The 15604-nt window shown below is 37.9% G+C and overlaps 1 protein-coding gene across 1 annotated transcript in view; it reads right to left on the bottom strand.

Moving 5' to 3' along the window:
• Window positions 1-14019, bottom strand: part of LOC108709756 (heparan-sulfate 6-O-sulfotransferase 3) — a 279173-nt gene extending 265154 nt beyond the window's left edge. The window contains exon 1 of the mRNA XM_018249882.2: window positions 12569-14019. Within this exon, the coding sequence (XP_018105371.1) occupies window positions 12569-13167 (599 nt within the window). The 5' untranslated portion in view covers window positions 13168-14019. The remainder of the gene's footprint in view (window positions 1-12568) is intronic.
• Between the last annotated feature and the right edge of the window lie 1585 nt (window positions 14020-15604).

Raw genomic sequence — 15604 nt, forward strand, 5'->3', positions numbered from 1 at the left:
TGTTCTTTATATTCCTCCTTTAGAGCTGTGTAATTAAGATTTTATTTATATACCTAAGCAAGTGCTGATTGTTATAAAAGGTCCTAATACAGCAGAGATAAAATAGCTTTACATCAATTTCAATATCAATCAATAGGGTGCCCTCATTAAATATGAAAAGGAACTGATAGTATTATACATGGAGCAATAATTTGACATTGGATCAAATTTTAATATTCTCAAAGTGAAAATATGACAGTGAACACATAATACATAAAAATGCACACCAGGCACGTACTGAAACGTGTTTGTTTTCCAGCTTATAAATCTAAAAGTGAAAAGAAGAGAAAAAAAACAGATAAGAGAATGCAGGCAGATATAATCTAGCTTTACTTCCCAAAGCTTTGCATTGCCAGAGGAAAAATAAGCAAGTAGGTGCTGCAGGGGAAGATGCCTCAGGCACGCAGCTCATAGAAGCATAAATCTCGAAGATACCAGCACCACCAGATACCACTCCTGCCAGCTTTGGCATCTCTCTATATGTTACTCACTTCAGCTAGATCTATACAGTTTGCGGGCACCTGCCTAAGGCTGGAGGATACACTCTAATGTGGGGCTGCAGTAATACAGGTATGGCATCTATTGTCCAGAATGCTCAGGACCCACTTAAGGGGAATCTGAATCATGATCCCTGAAGGCTATAAAAACATTTTGTTTAGATGTTACATAAACCCAATAGCATTGTTTTGTTAACAGTATGGATTTATGCAGCTTAGTTACCATCAAGTATAAGGTACCGTTTTATTATTACAGAGAAAGAGAAATCAATTTTAAATTCTATGGGAGATGGCCTTCCTATAATTTTTACTTTCTGGATATTTGGTTCGTGGATACCTTTTTTGTTTATTATATTTTATTTGTGAAAGATCATTCTTTTGCATTATTTTTTCCATTGATCATGACCCACCATGATTTGCTTCTGTTTAACTAAACTTTCCTACCTGCAGAGGAGATACTTTGCAGATTACTAATAATGATTCTTTCTCATAAAAGTCACAGAGCTACCTAGGAATTAAACCAACTAACATGTTTTTTTATATAAAACAAAATATTAGCCAGTTGACTCCCTAATTAAATAACATGTCTAAAATGAGGTTGATCAATGATCCAGGAGCAGAGTCTGAACTATTACAATTTGATTAATTTAGTTGATACAAATAGTTAATCCATTTCTCAGCAGTATCTGTGGAATATTAGCAATTATTGTATCAATGCTAACAGCTGCCTTTAATGAAACTCAGGGATTCTGCTCAGCAGGGACAAAGATAAAAAATGTATCCACTAAATGTATCACTAAGAACTATATGAAACCAACTGAACTGAAAAAAAGTGTTTGAAGGTGAACAACCCCATTAAAGCATTACAATTTTATCTTTGTATATTTTAATTTGTTAATTTTCAAATGCATCTCAGTGCGGGCGTTGCGTGTTCTGGGTTCTCTGCTAAAAAGCATCTCGTTTTAATTACGTTTCAGAAACTTTGTATATTTTAGTGGCGGCAAAGAGAAACTTGGGAATTTTCGAAAAAAATCCAGGACTGCTGGCTGAGCTGTCAAAATCGGAACTGTGAGCAGAAAACGGGATATTTGGGAGGTATGTGCAAGTGCAAATAGAAAATACAATCTGTACACTGAGAACTCATAATGCTATTGTACAGTAAATACATTTATCTGGAGAAAAGATAAACCATATTAAAAAAACCCACTTGATTTTATGCATATAAATATATACAAAGTGGGACAGTGGTTCTGCAGCAAATGGCTTTACCCAAGGCATTTGACATAGTGCCACATAAATTACCCACTCAGCTAATGTTGTACATGATTAGAGGACTGGCTAAAATACTATGCGTGTGGGGTCGTTCCTCCTGGAGCGAATATTTATTTCACAATAGTAGTTTTCCCCTCATAATCATGTATATGTATTCCTTACATTTACAGGTCTACAGATTTTAATTAACCTTCTTCCTTCGATATGTTGAATTACAAGTCGCAGCACCAGAAGCCTTTGCCTTTTGGTGGAATTCTGGGAGTTGTGGTCCAGCAACAAAGACCGCTGATTGTTCTACTAAATAATATTTTTCTTTACACTGGATCTTCAACAAGCTATTGCAGATGGCACAAACAGCAAACAACAAGCTACAGGTATTTACTCTAGCTTAGCATTTAGTGACACTCTTCTTTGGACTTGGGAATAACATCCGGAATTGACTGACTGGAGAGTTTATTGATAAAATACAATAGCAAAATGACAAATCAATACATAATAAATATTGCACAGAACACTGGATAATCAAAACCTAAAAATAACAACAACAAACTCCAACTTCCCTTTCCTTTTCTTCCCAAAATCCTCTTCCAACCTCTTGCAGCCCCCCGAGACCTGTTGTTTCACAGGGGAGTCTCGAGCATCCTCCAACTGCCCATCTGCTTTTTTCCCTTCTCTGAAGCCCTCGTCTCTCTCTCTGTTTGCTTTCCTCACTCTCCAACCTTTCATAGCAGATGTATAAAAAGTGTTGTTCTAGCCATAACTAATGAGGAGTGAAATTGCCCTTTTTGCTTTGTTGAAAAAACGTGTGAAACCAAAATTAATTTTGTGAATGTGTCGATGGGGGCATATTTTTCTTGTGTCAAATGCACTGAAGTCAAAGGGTGGCTTTTGCACCAAATGCATTAAAGCCAGTTGGCATTTTTTTCTCATGCCAAATGCAATGAACTTGTGCAAAGAAATAGGGATGCACCGAATCCACTATTTTGGATTCGGCCGAGCCACCGAATCCTTTGCAAAAGATTCGGCCGAATACCGAAAACATGTTTTACATCCTTGTTTTGTGACAAAAAGTCACACGATTTCCCTCCCCGTCCCTAATAGGGATCTAGCGAACTGCCGATTTGGTGTTCGCGAATGCCGTTCGCGAACACCGGCAAAAAATGCAAACGTTCACGAACAGTTCGCGAACTTCGAACACCCGCTAAAATCGTTCGATTCGAACGATCGAAGGATTTTAATCGTTCGATTGAACGATTTTCATTCGAATCGAACGATCGAAGCATTCGATCGAATGCTTTTCATTCGATCGAATGCTTACAATCGTTCGAACGAATGGAAATCGTTCTATTTTTAGCGGTCGAAGGAATTCGAATGGTCGAATGGTCGAACAATTTGTATTCGAATCGAACGCGAACTCAAAATGCGAACGTCGCGCGACGTTCGCGAACATTCGGCGGACGCGAACGGACGAAGTTCGCCGGCGAACAGTTCGCTACATCCCTAGTCCCTAATTTGCATATGCAAATTAGGATTCGGTTCAGCCAGGGAGAAGGATTCAGCCAAATCCGAATCCTGCTGAAAAAGGCAGAATCCAGGCCGAATCCTGAACTGAATCCTGGATTCGGTGCATCCCTACAAAGAAACAGAGCACCGTAGAAGCCAAAGTTCAAAATTTATAAAGTTCACAATTTATTACATATCCTACACCTCATAGTTAATTTAGTGTGTTTGTTTTAAGAAAAAGACGAGCAATAGATTGCATGTCACAATAATAGCTCAAATGCCCTAGTTCCATCAGTACCTTCAAACTAACATTGTCATTTATACCAGGAACTGCTGTATTGTAGAAAAAAAAATGTCCAATTTGCCAATTTGAGTAAGGAGGCATAAATGTAACATGAATATAATTCTCATGGTATTATGTGAAATATGTGTCTATGATTTTTCCATAATATAAATCTGTGGTTCCAAAATGTAAAACTCCTCTTCACCCAAATCCTGCATGCCTCCTGGCTATCTGTCACTCTGAGGAAACCTGTGCTCCTGTGAGAATATGAAACCAGCTACTGTTGGAGAAACTGATCTTTTCGTGAACAGCCATGTTGCCAGATTCAAAGAGATGTATATCAGCTTGCATAAGATGATGGAATTAAGCAGTAGATTTCTCATGGGATGTTACAAAGCATTGTTGCTACAAATAAGTCTTTAAAATAAAAGTATTTTATTGTAACTATTATTGATTAGCGGTAAGTCAACCATCTGCTAATGTTTTCCATTCTAGCCCATGCCATTATAGAAATAAAGATACCATTAACAGCTGCTCAGATGGATGAATCTGATGCTTTTCAGTTGGAGTCCAAGATTCAAATTAAAGGAAGTGCTGCCTCAATGGGTAGAGACACCCACACAAAGCAGTATACAAACTCAACCATGTTTATTGTGCCATATAGTATGGAGAGTGCTCTAGAAATGTACATTTGTATTATAATAAGAATTGGAATGAGGAATTATGAAAACAAATGAAACAACTCAGGCAGAGAACATTCTCCAGTCTTTAAATTTTTGTTATTAAATAATAAGATGAGATGAAATCAGCAACATTTAGGAGCACATTTACTAAGGGTCGAATATCGAGGTTAATATTCGACCATCGAAGTAAAATCTAAAACAAAATTTACCGCAAATACTTTGATCGAAGGAAAAATCGCTCAATCGAACGATTAAATCCTTCGAATGGAACGAATCGAAGGATTCATCGATCGAACGATTTTCCTTCGATCAGAAATAGCTTGCAAAACTTATGGGGAAGGTCCCCATAGGCTAACATAAGGGCTCGGTAGGTTTAAAGTGGCGAAGTAGGTAGTCGAAGTTTTTTTTAAAGAGACAGTACTTCGACTATCGAATGGTCGAATGGTCGAATAGTCGAACGATTTTTAGTTTGAATTGTTCAATTCAAAGTCGAAGTCGTAGTTGAAGGTCGAAGTAGCCTATTCGATGGAAGAAGTACCCCAAAAAAAAATTTTGTTTTTATATTCGAATCCTTCATTTGAGCTTAGTAAATGTGCCCCTTAGAGTTTACTACTATTTTTCTGTATTCAGTGATCTTCATATTTATACAAAAATGCAAGTAAACGAGCTACATGCTGCAAAGCAGATCATATGCTTAAACTGATGCTATTATAGATAATTACATTGAATAATAGTCTTAACCCATATGTCATACACCAGACCCTCTAAAAAGAATGAAATCTATTATAAAACGACATAAAGCACAAACATTTAGTACCAGCATTTTGCCACACAGCTGACCAACAAGAGGACCTATAAAAGTAACTAACTCAATTTAAAAGATAAAAAATACCCTTATAAACATATTCTATGGTGCTTACATTTAAAAGCAAAAGACAGAAAAGTATTTACGGAAGATTTGTTCTTGAGTTTCCAAAGTGCAATAAACCTCTTTTAAGCTACAGAATCTTATAAATTGTTTATCCATGACAGATTCCACACAATTATGTCTAAAAACCTCTGAGAGCTATTAGGGACAACCGAAAGAAACCAGATCACATCTCCGCTGGAAAATTACACATTTTATATTTAAATTCATCTGTTGATTTACAAAGAAGTCTATTATTTGGTTGATGCCCACATTTGTTCTGTGCATTCTCCATTGTTCATCTAATTTATCCTTCCCTCTCCTTGACAGCAAATATAAAATGGATAATAAGCAAGTTAGTGACAGTCAGTGATCATCCATCTCCTGTGCAATGACTAGGCAGGTGAGTAATAACAGCACAATGCTGCTTAGCATGCATGCACAGTAACACAATGGATTTACTTTGCTATGATTGTGCATATTTGATAGTCAATAGACAATTTCTACTTGACCTGAGAGGACATAGCATTTGTGCTGGAAAGTGCTCTACAGAGAACAAAAAGAAAGAATACACAGAATAAGGTCTAATGAGCTTATGCCACCTTAAAGCTACTTTGCAGTTACAGTAACATTGTTTAATAAGCCTTATCCACATTGTTAAATCTTATAACCCCGTAACCTTGTTTCATGTCCTTCTACGCTACAGAATATTCAGAAAGCATTTCATATTATTAGTTTAACTGACCTGTTGACCTGCTTGTATCCATTTTAATATTCTATTGAGCTATACAGAATCATAACTGACACAGTTGGTCGCCTCAACATGCACTGCATGAACAACCCCCACTTTATAAAGGTGAGGAAAAATGTAAAACTCTCAACAGTATGAAGTACAAAAGTTGTTTAAAGGAAAACTATACCCCCAAACAATGTAGTTCTCTATAAAAATATATTGCATAAAACAGCTCATATGTAAAACCCTGCTTCATGTTAAGAAACCATTTTCATAATTATATACTTTTCTAATAGTATGTGTCATTAGGTAATCATAAATAGAAAATTGCCATTTTAAAAAATAAGGGCCGCCCCCTGGGATCATACAAATCACTGTGCACACAAACATACCAAACAAACTAGACTTCTTAGGTCACATGAGCCAATTAACAGACAGAGTTGTGTCTTTTGCTTCAACACTTCCTGTTACAGTTAGGGGCAGATTTATCAAGGGTCGAATTTCGAAGCGTAAAATACTTCGAAATTCGACCATCGAATTAAAATACTTCGAATTCGAATATCGAAGTATATTTCCCCGAATTTGGCCATCGAACGATCGAAGTAAAATCATTTGATTGTACTATTAAATCATTCGAATCGAACGATTTTAGCTTACGATTGAACGATTTTACTTCTATGTGTGAAGACTTTGAAAATGGTTGTAGAAGGTCCCCATAGGCTAACATAGCACTTCGGCAGGTTTAATTTGGCGAAGTATTGAAGTCAAAGTTTTTTTAAAGAGACAGTACTTTGATTAACGAATGGTTGAATATTCAAACGATGGTTGAAGTATCCAAAACATTACTTAGAATTTCGAATTTTTTTACTTCGAAAATTCCCTCGAAATTCACTTCGACCCTTGATAAAGCTGCCCCATAGAGTTGTAGTATTTCTGGTCAGGTGATCTCTGAGACAGCAAACAGACCATCACGAAATGGCGGTTCAAGGCAAGAGATATAAAAGGGCAAAATTTACTTAAATATATATTCCAGTTTGGCAAGATTCTTTAATATGCCACTTAATATGATATAAACTATCCGTTGCTTAAGTATTCATTTTGGCGGTATAGTTTTCCTTTAATATACAGATGTAGCCATCGGAATTTCATATTTTGCTGCACAGTGTCCAGACACCATTTGTTAGTGCTAAATCCTGCCTGTAGATGGTGCGAGTGCTTCTGATGGACTAAGGCCTTTGCACTCTAGCACCATCTAGAGGCAATACTAAAAAATGACATGATGTGACAGTTTAACTTCTGATGACTTTATCTGTAAGTGCAAATGATTATTGTTGCACACAATTAGGGAACAGTAACAATTTTGATAGTAGAGACTAGATAGATTAAATAAATTCCATCTTCAATAGGAATCCAACAGTTTCCACTTTAAAGAGATACTGACACCAGAAATTAAACCTTTTTTGTATCTATCATAATATTGGCTTTGCATGATATTTATAATTTTGCTATAAAGTATTGGCCTGATGCTTTTCCATTACCTGTCTGACTCCCTGTGTTGATCTATGAGGGGGCTGCCATATTTGTGTAGCAGTAGTCCGTTAGCATTAGAAACTTACAGTCAGGTTTAGAAACTTCAACTAACAATTACTTACAAAAACAGATCTCTGAACAAAAACGATCAACATGACCTAAAGGTAACTTTTAATGTATATTTTGTATATTTTACATATCATATGCTTAAACTAATGCTAATATAGATAACTACATTGAATAATAGTCTTAACCTATATGGTCACACGCCAGACCCTCTAAATATACATACTGTATATTTTAAAATGTAGTTTTTTTTGTCAGTATCACTTTAATGTAAAATTTGCACATATAAAACAGGCCTAGGACCACTAGAGCATACCATGAATTGAAAATGTGTGATTTATACAAGCCAAGTTTTGTTATGCATTCCTGAAATTTTTTCAATATTTACTATAATCTCTGTCAAGTCAAATTGAAAAACAACTGTATGTAAAACAAACTGTTAAACCCTAGTGCCATATAATGCACCCAAAGTGGCACGTATCATCTGGATCTGTTCAATATGCATTTGGCTATAAAATATAGAAAGACTCTATTTAAAAATGGAATTTCTAGTGTTAACTGGATAATTTGATTACATTAATGTCTTAATATAATTATTTTAGGCATCTTTTTAGTCCATTGTTAGCACAGGAGAAGTAGTGTGATACTGAATATGTAAAGAATGCAGAATTATTATGCTACACACTAGTGTTATTTGTTAATATAAGATGGTCTGATTGAAAACTCTTCATAAGAAAAATCATTAGGATGGCAATTTGATGCTTAAGGCCATGGATTCTTTTCTTTGTCAGAGGAATTACTATAGTAAGTTACCAGCTGCTGTGTAGTTCTAAATAACAAAGTGATTACATAAATTAAAGTGTGAATATTTTGCACCCTCTACTTTAATATGTAACAGCTGCATATTATAATTTCAATTAATCAAGTAGAGCAATACATAGGTAATATATACAACTGCCATATTATTATTTTATAGTATAGTGCAATACATACTTAATATGTAAAACTGATATATTATTATATGATACAATGGGTACTGATACAACTGATATAAGGGGTAAAAATAGCCCTGTAACAGAGTTTATAATCTAAAAGGAAAAGGGTGTATCAGACAGATAATGGCAATGCTCAATACCACATTCCTTTGTTGACTGCTGCTCTTGCACATGCCTACAAAATGAGGCTGATTAAATTACTATGGAATTCAGGATTGCACTTAGTGGCATATAATTTATACTGTAGGACTGCTAGGCTGGATGAGGATAAACTTCTTTAAATCTGATCTAAGAGACTGTGAAGGCAGAAAATATGGTAGAAATGTGGATGTTTTAGAGAAGGGGTTCAGCTCTAATAAAACATCTATGTGAGGAGATAATGAGTGAGGTGTTGAGAAGCATCTCATTATAAGACAAGAAGTGGTTTGGCTATTACTAGATAATAGGTAGAATTGTGAAGTACATTGAATGTCAGGGTCGTTTGTTGGCAGGTTGCAGAGGTATATAATGCAGGAATAGGTAATAATAGCAACCATAAAGCAAACAAATGGAGTAAATAAGCTCCAGTATTATAGAAATACATATATTTGCACCTTACCACCCCGTTAGCTGTGAACGTACTGTAAAATATTTTGAGTTAGATTGACATACAGTGCAACACTTACTATGCCATTGACAAATATCGACACCAGGTGTGAAACAAGCATCAGGTGCAACCTTGTTTATTTTCTATGGAAATGGGAATGTGTGGCATATAGGGTTGGAGTATGACCTTTTGCACATGGAAAGGCGGATCTTAGAGGTGGTGCATAAATGTGATGGCCTGCTTTGGTTAACATTAATATTTAGTCAGTCCTGCTGTCAGGACATTGACTGGGCAGTTAGGGACAATATAGTTCTGCCACCAACTCAAATGAATGGATAGCAAGCTTGGTTATCAGTGTATGGAAATGTGTGACACTAATGTGGTGATGGATTTATGCACTGTAATTCAACCTGAGACTAAACTATACAACCTTGAGCTTCAAAAGAAATATTATCGTGTTGCTTACCTTGCCCGGCCTATGTAAATTAATTACCTAAGTTAATTTTTATTTACATTATTTTAATAGTAAATTCCTTTTACATGAACACAGTGATACTCATTCATTTTATAATTAGCAATAAAGCGTTGAATAACAGTGTTTGACTGAATTTCAAAAGCATGTTTTGTAAATTACATTACTAGTACTCATTAATACATTAAGAAAATGTCATGATCTTCATTCATATTTTGACAAGGCTTTGATTTATAAATAATATTTTTTAAAACAAACAAAGCTATAATCGTCTTCAAAAAGATCCACACACAACTTCTAAAACAGTCAGTGCAAAACATCAACAGTTCACATGTTCAAAACATCTGCATGGAAAGAGATATGAACCAGACAGCAGCAGAAATGGATTCATCCGAGTTACCAGTACACTTACTGATCCACCTATGCTACAAGGTGTATAACTTAGTACCCTGTTGGTAGGCTGCCAAGCCCTGTATAAGAATGTACGCTCCAGACTGAGGTATGGGCCCAGGCAAATGAACTGCTAAGACACAACAGGATACAGTATACACAGCACAATGCAACAAGTTGCTGAGCTTTGTACTACACTTTAAGGTTGGTTTTATAGAATTTGGTGTTTGTGGTGTAACTAGAAGTTGCTGAACCCCACAACAAATCATTTAGGTCTCCCATATATGTTGGCAATTAAACATTGTTCATAAATAAGTATAGAACTGCTTGGGGGTTCCCAATAATTCAAAGGGTCTGCGTTTGCCATAATTATGTTGGAGTGCATCCTACATTAAACTTTAAAGGGGTTTTTCACCTTTAAGTGAATTTTTAGTATGATGTAGAGAATTATATTTCAAGACAATTTGCAATTGGTTGAAATTTTTAGCATTTGTGGTTTTTGCGTTATTTAGCTTTTTATTCAGCAGATCTCCAGTTTGCACTTTCTGCAATGTAGTGGCTAGGGTCCAAGTTACCTTAGCAACCATGCACTGATTTGAATACAAGACTGGAATATGAATAGGAGAGGCCTGAATAGAAGATGAGTAATAAAAAGTTGGAATAACAACAAATGTGTAGCCTTACAGAGCATTTGTTTTTAGATGGGGTCAGTGACCAGTGGAAGCAGACCCTGCAGCTGCAGGGGGCCCCAGGAGGCATAGGGGGCCATAATTAATGAAAACTTCAATATATAAAACAGAAAACCTCTGGATATTTAGGGGGGTCCTAAAATGAATTTTGCTGTGGGGCCCAATGACATCTTATTTCACCACTGTCAGTGACCCCCATTTGTAAGCTGGAAAGAGTCAGAAGATAACAGCAAATAATTCATAAATTCATAAAGATGAAAGGTCATTCTATAACATACTAAAAGTTAACTTAAAGGGGACCCATCACCCAAACAAAATTATCCAAATCCTATTTTATCATGTTAGTCAAGCAAAATTAACTTTAATTACACTGTATAAATTATTTGAATCTTGTTTCTATCAGTCTGGGAACTCAAAATTATAGCAACCAGGAAGGAGCCATTTTGTGGACACTGTTATTAAGGCAAGCCTTGTATCATCTCAGAATCTTGTTTGTGCACCAGAATGGGGGACCTGATGTCCATCCCCATGCCCTGGCTACACAATTAAATCGTTAAGAGAGCTGGGGGAATGTAGGGAGAGCAGTGACATCTAGGAAGTGCTGAATGGAAATTGAAAGTAATTGCTTGCCCCGCCTCTATGCCTAGGCATAGAGGCGGGGTAGGCAATACTTGATTGACAGCTGATATTTTTAAATGAGTTTACAACAGCTATGAATGCTTTAATAAAAAAAAGAAATTGGATTTCATATTTAATTTAAGAAGGACTTTTATTATACAGATTTTTATGTCTGGGTGACGGGTCCACTTTAAAGGTAAACTATACCTGTAAAGGGGTTGTTCACCTTCAAACAACTAGTTGTTTTCAGTTAGTTCACCAGAAATATCAACTTTTTCCAATTATTTTATATTTACTTTCTAATATTGAAGTGTAAAGTGTAATTTTTACCTTCTAAAGCAGCTCTGGGAGGGGGGTCGCCAACCCTGTTAACTGTTCTAAATTGACACATTTCTTATCTTTGTCCTGCTGAGCAGAATCTCTGGGTTTCATTACAGGCAGCTGTTAGAATTGATACAATAGTTGCTAATACTCCAGAGATGCTGCTGAGAAATGTATCAGCTAAATGTTGCAAAATTGTAACAGTTTAGAATGTGCACCTGAATTACTGAGCTGGGAACAATCTGAAAACAATTGAAGTGAAAAACGTGTTTGGAAGGTGAACAACCCCTTTAAAAAGAAAGGCAAACTATTTTAAGTGGAGCTTTCTTTAATAGCATGCCCAACTACTCCAACAGACTACTCTGTTTTGTATTTAGGAATAAATGCACCAAAGTCCAAAAATGTCATTATGACTCTGGAATGATGTTAAAAGTAACTAAGATGTAAATGACTACTTAATGTTCAATAAAAATGAATACAAAAAAAAAAATACACCAAAGTCCCAAATGTTGTGGCTGTATCTAGTGGCTGAGAGGCAACATACAAATGCAAGGTAACCGTTACTAGATTGAGGCAGTGTACAGATGCTTAATATCACTTTATGATATATTTTATCAAACACATCATTTACCACAGCAGTAGTAGTACAGCGATGCATATAAAGAAATGTGAGGTGGAGACATGCATTCATTGTAAAATAAGCCACAAGCAGTGGGAGCTGCCGGATGACTGACGCTGTCCGCGGTGCTGAAGTTTAGGGAAACTTTCTGGCGCTACTGTAGGACAAAATAGCGGAGAATATTGCGCTCATTCACTGCTTTTGATGACATTTACAATGCTTATTATTTACACCTCAACTATATAAGTCACGTATCTCCAAAAAGTAGCCATATGCCAGATATATAACAGGAATAAAGGGCTTTGGAGATATAATGAACCCATATTCTTATGATGTATTTGGTTCGTGCTCTAGATGTGACTAACCTGTGGTTTCTCTGGCTGTCCTTCTTCTCCATGATCGCGGGGACACAGTTGGTGAGTTCGGTCCAGTCAGCATGCAGCCCACAGCTCCAACCCGTGGAAAAGCGGGAGAAGAGCCAAGTTTCCTTCTTGCCAGGCCGATGGCAGGTGCACTTCTTCTGGCCCGGCTTGCAGTCACACGGCTGCTCCAGGTGGATATTCCTAACCAGGTGTCTACCGAATGTGGTGCCTCCTGTCTTCTGTATGTGCAGGAACACGATCACATCATCCTCCTTGATGTTGAAATCCACAAATCTGGCGAGGTCTTTGGCCATGAAGTTATAGGTGGGTTGAAATTTCGGAGGTATGCAATCCTCTGCTTCCTCCTCACCTTCCTCCTCCTCCCCCTGCCACTGAGCTTCTGGCCAGGGTGGGAGCTGAGGGGTCTGCGCCCCTGTCCTGGGATGATCACCAGCTCGGAACTGGCACGAGTTGGTGCCACTGGGGCATATGTACTGGTACACAATCATCACAAAGAGCACGGCTAAAAGTGGGGCCAGAATCAACTTGTTGGCTCGGTCATCCATGATCCCGGGCTTCTTTATTGATGCACGATTATTCATGGGAACAATTGCAACTGTTTAATCGCTCCCTCCATCCCCCTGGCTTGCAGTTCATGGACAATTACAAAATCGCTTCCAGCCCTTGGTTTTGCGCGTTATCCTGCTCGTCGGTTGCATGACAGCAGTGCAAGCGCTATGCTCAGTCTCAAGGTTATCACGTGGGGCAGAGAGCCGGACCGGTACCGCACACACACGCTACTGTCTCAAGGTTACCGAGTGCTGATGGTGCAGCAATCAGTCAGTTGTGGCTACAGGATCGCACATTCTGACATACAGTCTGCACATCAGGGATGGGCACCACGGAAACGTTATACTGATTATGGGTCGGAACTGTTCATAATCATTTCTATTCCACGACCAGAAAGTCATTGAAAAAATGTGCGAATATTCCAAGCGCAGAAAGTAGCGCGCGACTTCCACCCTGCGGAAAATGTAGCGCTCAGGATAAGAAGTGCGATAAAGTTGATTTGAGTCTCCCTGCAGCAGGTGAGTGTCAATGCGAGGGATTCGCCTCAGTGTCCCGCATCCTGTCAGACACACACAAGTAGCAGCAGGAGGGACACTGAGCAGGTGAGTCGCGATGTACTACTCGCCCCCGGCACTCACCAGCCTCCCCTGTCTCGTTAGCCCCCAGGCAGCCTGCAAGGAGCCCGCGCTCTGTCTGCTCAGCCGAGAGACTCGCACGGTACAAGCTCATATTCACGGGTAGCCAATAGCAGACAGGTATGTCAGTCCGGGGCCCCAATCGCTGAAGCTCTTCAACCAATAAAACAGGCGATGGCTTCAGCCAATAGAACGTATCAGCCGAGGAAAAACGCTCTCCCACCACTGCAGCCTGTGAGGGGTAAGCCAATGAAAAGAAGAGGCGGAAGGCGAATCAGCTACTGATGTATTGGAACCGAGTGTGACCAATGAGCGCTGCTAATGGGCTCCACAATAATCACCTTTCCCAGGCACGTTCGGAGGAGCAGGTGAGCTAGGGAAATAGTTCCGGCAATGAGAGGGATTCCTGTAGTGCGCTGCTGCATAGCCGCTCCCCCTAACACTTTCACATATACACTTGGCTATATGCAAACGCGCACTGATAACTCAGCGACTTTTCATCGTATTCTAACACTGCCCTAGAGAACTTGCTGACTATAGATGTGCAAGCCACCCATAGAAACTGGTTAGTTATTTACCCCAAGCACTGGTGAAAGAGCATTACGTATAGAGCATTATTATAGTGCATTATTTATAGAGCATTACTTATAGAGCATCATTTATAGAGCATTATTTATAGAGCATCACTTATGGAGCATTATTTATAGAGCATTACTTATAGAGCATTACTTACTTATAGAGCATCACTTATAGAGCATTATTTATAGAGCATTACTTATAGAGCATTACTTACTTATAGAGCATCACTTATAGAGCATCACTTATAGAGCATCATTTATAGAGCATTATTTATAGAGCATCGCTTATAGAGCATTACTTATAGAGCATTACTTATAGAGCATTACTTATAGAGCATTATTTATAGAGCATTATATCAGACAATCCAGTCGTATAGTGCAGATCATGGAGGAGAACCTTTGCAATACAAAGAGCCGGCGTCTCCCTCTCCGGTGTGTTCCACCTGTACATCCACCCACTGCGGAAGAATGGAAGTAATGCCACCTTCACCACCATGATCTGCACTATAAGACTGGATTGTTTTATATGCGCTCAGAAGTGTGACTTATGTAAGTGCAATAAGTTTTAAAACCTAGAAAATCATGTAAACATCGAATAATCCCAATAGGCTGATTATGCTTCCAATAAGGATTTATTGTATCTTAGTTTGGATCAAATACAAAGTATTGTGTTATTATTACAGAATAAAAGGAAATTGTTTAACAAATTAGGATTATTTGGATAAAATGGAGTCTATGGGAGACAGTCTATCTGTAATTCGGAGCTTTCTGGATAATGGGTTCCCAGATAACAGATCCCATACCTGTACTAGAAAATAATCTATTATCCAGAATCCTTTGGACCTGGGATTTTTCAATTAAGGGATTCTTCATAATTTTGAATCACGTTAAAAGAGACATATAGAATAACTACAAATCTTTCCAATCTTGTTGGCAATAATGATTATATAGTGCTGGTTTTATTTTGGGCTAAAAATTAATAGCTTAATAAAATGCCCCATTATTGATACTCCCTATAGATCTGCTACTGCCCATGTTCCTATTTCAAATGAGGGGTGGGCGTGTTATAACTGTCCCTGCCAGAAACACAGTAAGTGGGAAATAGCTAATCTCAGCCCTGCGGTTACACAAGCAAATACAGACATTAATTCCCTATCAAGTCAGCCTAGCTGTTGATTGGTTCCAATCCTACAATACAACATGCTCCTGGTTCCCATGCACAGCCTGGAAAGGAGGAAACAGGAAGTGAAACAAAT

The sequence above is a fragment of the Xenopus laevis genome, chromosome 2S, assembly GCF_017654675.1.
Source record: "Xenopus laevis strain J_2021 chromosome 2S, Xenopus_laevis_v10.1, whole genome shotgun sequence".
NCBI classification, from domain to species: domain Eukaryota; kingdom Metazoa; phylum Chordata; class Amphibia; order Anura; family Pipidae; genus Xenopus; species Xenopus laevis.